This window comes from Pan troglodytes, chromosome 22, assembly GCF_028858775.2.
Source record: "Pan troglodytes isolate AG18354 chromosome 22, NHGRI_mPanTro3-v2.0_pri, whole genome shotgun sequence".
Lineage (NCBI taxonomy): Eukaryota > Metazoa > Chordata > Mammalia > Primates > Hominidae > Pan > Pan troglodytes.
In genome coordinates, this window is record NC_072420.2 from 11,759,828 (window position 1) to 11,767,127 (window position 7,300).

At 37.9% G+C, this 7,300-nt stretch overlaps 1 gene segment (V, D, J or C); it reads right to left on the bottom strand.

The window, feature by feature from the left end:
- Positions 1–764: 764 nt before the first annotated feature.
- Positions 765–1,544, bottom strand: LOC104001973 (T cell receptor alpha variable 30-like). The segment is given in 2 exon segments: positions 765–1,245; positions 1,469–1,544. Coding segments are annotated over 2 exon segments (345 nt in total).
- Positions 1,545–7,300: the final 5,756 nt, after the last annotated feature.

Sequence of the window (7,300 nt, forward strand, 5' to 3'; positions counted from 1 at the left end):
ACCACATCTGGCTAATTTTTATATTTTTAGTAGAGTTAGGCTTTCGCCATGTTGGCCAAGCTGGTCTTGAACTCCTGGCCTCAAGCGATCCACCTGCCTCAGCCTTCCAAAGTGCTGGGATTATAGACGTGAGCCACCCCACCTGGCCATTCTCAATTCTTATCAACATATGACTCAATTAAAACTTGTTGAGTGTTTCCTACATGCAGTGTTGTGCTGGGTTGATGTGAAAGGAACAATTGAGGAAGGATCTTGACCATTGGGCAAACTGGTAAGATAACTCAGGGTCCCTTGGGCAAAGCTGGAAATCAATCGGAATAAACCTCAATAAGAAGAGAAGACAAGGCAAATATAAAATTGAAGTACTTCTAAATGCCATTTCCCCAAAACAGATATTTAAAACCTTGGAAAAAATAATGCTAGTGACCTTTCCAGATAGGTAACAAGATTGACAATCTAAATACCTACCGTGTACAAACCTCACGTCCAAGAAAGAACCAGAGAAATTTTTTTTTTTTTTTTTTTTTTTTGCTGTCCTTCTATTGTCAAGCTGTGGGTACCTAGGAGAAGAAAGAGAGATTACTTTTCACTTTCAGATAGGAATGCAGAGATCCAAAAGGAGTTTATATGTATAGCTTCAGTCAAATAGGAATTCACTCTGGTTTTTGAAACTGAAATCTGTAATTTTCTCTGAATCTCAGTTATCTATCATATAATACCAACCAAGCAATTAAATAATTATCAAGAAAACAATGCCAAATTAGATATGGTCTTAAGGCCATGGCTTGCTTTTTGTGTTATATGTTGAAGCAAATGAATTTCCTTCAGGTTTCTCTTTTATCATGGATGAACCTTCTGGTAAGTTTCCCATACTCCTGTGGTGAGCATCTGTGCTAGGGGAGCACCTGTGGCTCAGCTTTAGGTTTGAGTACAGGTCTTGGAGGCCTGGGTATCACTGTGTCTCTGCACCACAGAAGTAGGTTCCTGAGTAACTGAGCTGGGAGGCCATAAGGTACAGGGAGCTTTGCTGCTTTTTTTCATTAAATGAAGCAGATATTTTGTCATGACCCTTCTGTTCTCCACCCTTCAGTAATATCATCAGGAAGATGGGTGCTTCACCATGCTTCTGCCTGTACCAGTGTACAGAATATAAAGCCTTGGAGGAACTGCAGTTGACGACAGCATCTTCCCCTTCTCGGAGGATCATGGCTTGAGGACTCTGCACTGGTTGTTGGCTTCTCACCCCTGATCAGAAAGACAATCGAATGAGATGCTCAATCTCGTGAAGGGAAGGGTGATTTTCTCTCTTCATTCCTTATGTAAAACATTAAGCATCACCACATAATTACGGTACATTTTCCTCACTTCTTAGGTCTGGTTCTTAAAAGGGCCCTTCCGAAGACAGAAAGCTATTGTCATTAAGATGCTGTCATATCACAACCTCTCCCAGACTGAATCGTGTACTCACAGGTCAACTGCCACAACAAGGTGCCTGAAAGCACTTTCAGAAGAGTCTCCATCCTTGGCCTGCCAGAATATCTAGTCAGCTTCTGAATAGGCTTCCTTAACAGGAGTTGCTTTGAACTCAGAATGAGGCCTGTTGCAATTGCTTCCAGGATATTGCAACTTTGGGGGCAACCAATCAGAGACACATCACAACAGTTTAACTGCAGGGAACTAAATGCATCTATCTAGAATACTTTTTAAACAGCTCTCCCCTGTAGCCAGACTGAGGAATGTTGATTAAACTGTGGATTTTGGCTTTTCTTGAGTAAGTTTTCATCCAGGATAGGTTTTTTTCTTGCTATAAGAAGGGCCTATCAATATACTGTGTTACAGAAAGAATTACTCCAGAATTAAGAGAAAAAAGAAGTATCAAGGGAAAATGTATTATATGTATTTTACTACATATGTATATTTTATATACATGCCCACACATGGATATAATATATAAGTATGTGAACTCATAGTAATCTTTCAAACAGTGACATTTCATTATATTATTTACTTGTGCAGATTTCTTTCACTGCTCATCATTGTCTTCAAGATAATGTAATGTACAAACATCTTATAATGGCTTTTAATTATTTTCACAAAGTGGTTTCTGCTTATTGCTTTAGTTTTATATTTACTGACATACATTTTGAGTTGTATGCTCTGGCCATTCTGGATTAGTTTAATGTCATTCTCTTAAACTAAATGTTGACTTCATGTCTTTGTACATTCTATTTATCTTTTTCTGTAATACCCTGTCTCTGACTCCATTTTTGGCTAGCTGTTTTACAGATCTTAACCTACATACTACCTCCCATAGGCAGCTTTCCCTTACATTCAAGTTTCCAAGTTAAATGCCACTGTTAGGTGGTCATATTCTACGCTTCTCCTATGATAGCTTTTATTATACTATATTGTAATACACTCTGCAATATTACATGCTCCCTGAAGGCAGAAACAATGCCTTATTCTTCTCATTTGCATCTATTGGTTTTGAGTCTAAGACACATATTAGGTATCAAATGAATAACGTTATTAAGTGAAATCTCAAGTAAATAGAAAACATATTTGGTAACCTCACAAATATTATGGTTACTCATTTATAAAACTGAGAATTAAGGTACAACTGCTTTGCAGTGGTGGTTTGAACATTTTATGACATACATAATCTTAATTATAGCGTAATTCTGGCTTTTAGTCCTCAGGTTCATTGTGTTCTGTGTCGCCTTGTACTTGCTGTTTCTATCTTTAAGATCACTTTCACTACCTTCTCTGTCTTTCAACTTGATTGACTCCTACTAAATCTTTAGGTCTCAGCATAGGCAAGACATACTCCAGGCTGCCCCTGACTCACCTCTAAGGCTAAGATAGGGGTGGGACTTTCCATATGCCTTCATACCTTCCTTTGCTTTCCCAAGGTTGGCCTCATTTCACTTTACTCTGTCTGATTAGCTGCCTACATAACTAACTAGACTACAATTTAGTGAAAGAAGATATGTATTTTTCCATAGCTCTTTTTTTCCCAGCATGTAACATTTATGCAGAACTCAGCAGGCAACCAGTTAACAATTGCTAATTGATAAAATGAATAAAACTTGAGACCAATGTTAGCTGGAAATCATTGCCCTTGCATTACAGATGAAGGTCCTGATATAAAATGTTAAGAAGTTGATTCACTTGCTCAAGAAGACACAACACACTTATGGCTAGAACAATGCTAGAAAGTATGTTTTCCCAATGCTGTTTCCCAAATATATTAGATAAGAAAAGAACGTAAATAGATAACTGTGGGAATGAATGAAATGTGAAAGTTGAAGCAGTCTGAAGAGCTTGAACAAAAAGACAGGGATGAGATTGGATGTAGTATTCCTTTTTCTGGTATGATTCTACGTTGCTTTGGAAGGATAGAGACAGCATTAATATATTCCCTCCCCATTATGCAAGACATGAAATGGGGTAAATGTAACAGCAGTTAGAGTGAAAAATGTCCATTGTAACAGAACTTTATAATGGGTTTCAGTAATTTGTAAATCATGTTAAATATATCTGAAAAGAAGAAAAGCTGATTTATTGTCTTAAGGTATTTGAAATAGTTTTGTTAAGAGCAGGGATATATAGTAACCGGACTGATTATTCAGCTGAATTTCCATATTTTTTGAAACTGAAATGAAATGATTCATCATAGCTACATTTCTCTACACCCTGCTAGAAGACAGCAACAACTCTCGCGTGTCTGCCCTTTTGCTGGGATCTGTGGCTACAGCTTTGAATTTGGGAACAGGCTCTGGATGCCTGTGAGCAAAGAGTATGCACAGCAGACTCTCCGCTCAGAGTAGCTGAGGCTCTAGAGTAGGAGCCCGAGATGTGCATGGAACACCCTAAGTATGAAGAGTGATGCTTAATATTCCTTCCTGCTTTTCATTCTCATTTACGTGCATTATGAAAAGGATCTTGGAATTTTTCCTGCCTATACCAATGTAAGCCATAAAAAGAACAGAAAAAATACTGCATGTGATATTGGTGCTCCTGGATATGGAGGGATAATAAATCTAATTCACACTGAGTTAGCTTTACATCCATGTTCAGGAATATAGAATTAAATATGAGAGAATTGATCAACCTATAGATTTTACCTTATAGTTAAACCAACCCCACAAGGATCCCTAGATGAACCAAGCTAAGCCAACCTATATATCACCCCTATTCTGATCAAAACTGTCTTCAGCATTCCTGAAATCACTGTTCCTGAAGTCACTGTTCAGATTATGCCATAAGTAATGGGATTTACAGAGGCTTCAGCATGCTTCTTGGGAAGTATCCTGAATTTCTGTATCTTCTCTCTGTAAAGATCTTCAGCTTCAGAAAATCAGCCTGTGAGGAACAAGCTCTAATCATTTATCTACAAATACAATATACATATAAAACCATAATTTCAGCTTTTAATTCTCTATGAGTGATAATCTCACTCTTCTATAGGTCAATGATGAAGACATGTATGATAAGAATTTTAAAGATTGCTAGCTTTTCAAAAGCATGACTTGTTAATAGCTTCTGTAGGAAGGGCCCATACTTGGTGGTTTGGGGCATGAGTGACCATGAACTCTCTTTTCTCACAAAGTTAGTGATACTGAACAAATCCCTGAACTCCCACAGCCTGTTTTCTCTACTAAAATATGGATTATTCTAATAGTTGTCTTAAATAATTATTAGAAGAATTAATGTAATACATGCAAAACAGGTGGAATAATAGAAGTTCAACATAATCTAGACATTATTACCATTACACAGCAGTGTGCTCTAAGTGATAAAATTCTTTCTCATGGAGCTACAAGTAACAATTCTGATACCACTATACATGTTTAATGGAATTGGACTATGATGTAAATGAATAGTGGGTGGTGATGACAAAAATTCTTTGCTTGACCAAACTTTAGTCAGGCTTTTGAAGTTTCTCCTAAACTCATCTGTACATTTTCTTGTAAAATGTAGTTTTAACAAGAATCCTTCTAAGTCAGTTTAGCAAGAACCACACCCTCCCCTGCTGCCCTCGTCATCCTCCGCTTGATATCTGATTACACTCCATATCCAACTGGGCTCCTCATCCTCTATCATCCCCCAGGGGATTGATGTCTGATCACCCTGACCTGTCTTCTGCAAAGATCCTGTTTGGCTGGTCTAGCCAGACTATCCCTTGGTTCTAATGTTTCCTCTTAGTAATTTCCCATCCACTGACCCCTAATCTGCCCCTTGGCTAGAAATCTCCACTTGTCTATGCTGTATTCGGAGTTGAATCCAATTCTTCTTCCTCACTGCAAAATCCTGTTGCAGTGGTCTCTGTACCTATCACGGTGGTCCTAAATAAATTCTGCCTCACCGTGTTTTAACAAGTATTACTGAACAACTTTTTGTTAACAGTGAGAGCCAGGCTGTGCACCCCTGTAGTGGGAATTTATGGATAAGTAAGGGGAGGAGGCTAGTGTGATCCATGCGGTAATGATTTAGCATTGGAGACATTGCTAAGAACGAATGTTTAACTTAATATAGATACAGATGGTTATGCTACATATAGAAATATTTATAGATATGCAGATATACATAAGTTAGTATTCACACATGAAATTCTTTGCTCAGAAATGCCTGTACACTGAGAAAAACTAAAAGAAAAGACATCTCAGGAAATGTTCATCACTGGAAGAACCTGCAGTAGGACCTTGGTTTTCCCATTCCAAACACACATCCTTGCCCCCTAGTATACAAGGGAGACAGGGCACCCGCATTCCAGAAGCTAGCAGAAACAAAGCATCACTAGAGATTTATGCTTTAGCTAAATCAGCAACCTCTTTCTGAAAGTAGAAAAGGAGAGTGGTTAGACTCTTAAACACTCTAAAACTCAGGGAACTTTCTTAACTTATTTGTAAGGTTTTGTCATGTATCAGTCTTTCTTTAAGCTCAACTTGCCTCACCTACTTCAAAGCATAATCTCTCATATTGGCATGTTTAAATGGAAGCGAGTCTATGTGTCTCCCAGTCTGAGTCCCCAAAGCAGGTTTGAGTACGGGCTGCAGGTGCCTGGAGAGCACTGTGCGCTTGCTGCACAGAAGTACACTGCAGAGTCTCCAGGCTGGGAGGGCACAATGTGCAGAGAGAGGTGCTTGGCACTTTTGTTTAAGAAGACAGTGAATCTTCCATCTTCATTTTTATCCTTAATGGAACTTATAGATATCAGGAATGTAGGACCTTCAGCAGGGTATTTTTTGTACCATAGGAAATAATCAAACATGCTGTTAGTATAGTCACAGTTCAGAATAGAAATTCTTCCTTCCTGGACGCTCAGGGATGGTGAATTTTGCTTAACTTGCTGGTCGTCATTCTTCTGTTGACTATTTACCCTTGTTTGGAAAGAGAATAACAGATTTTCAGTTTTATTTTTAATGTCCCCACAGGAAACCATCAAGATCTGGAAAACAAAACAAAATTCTCCAATTATCTCCCAGCCTTGTAGTGTTCCTTGTAGCTTTTCCTACTATATTCAAAACTCCCATGCACAACTCACAGTCTGGCTGAAGCCACAGAATCAGCACTGATGCTCCCAGGAGCATGGCCATCCCTCCTGTGAAGATGCAGATTGTCTTGTCTCCTGCCTAGAAAGCTGCAAATCTGACTTCAACCTCCTGTGCTTTATTCATGTCCTTCCACAGACCCCTTATTTTACATATGAACAACCTGTGTGGAGCTCTAAAGTTATTTATCTGTATGAAAGGAAGCACTGCCCCCTTTAGTTCAAATGTAGAAAGTTTCTGTAAATGTGTTTCTGTATTTCCTAAAGATGATTTTATAATGCCTTCCCCATAAAAAGTTAAAAAACAAGAGATTGAAAGAGAAGGAAAAGTTTTTAGAGAACACACACACACACAGCAATAGTAGAAAATGATAGCTGAAAATTAGAGAATTACATAAGGTCAAATGACTGACACCTTGTCAACTGGCATACTAAGGCAGACATCTTGTTTAAAAACATTAATAAGGATTGATACTTATTGGGGACGCATATGGGTATGATGTTTTATTTAATACAATGATATGAATTTAGAACACAAAGAAGTTTCATAGCTTACTCTTTAGTGCAATTGAATTCTAATATGGTCTTCAAATATGCCCATATTTTCTATATGATAAATAGCACAACATAATTAAATTAAATTTAAATTCTGGATACCTCTCTTAAAAACACAAATCAGCACAACAAAATTTATCTTCTGTATTAGATCACCTTCTGAACTGAAATTATCTCTATTGGAACTTGAAT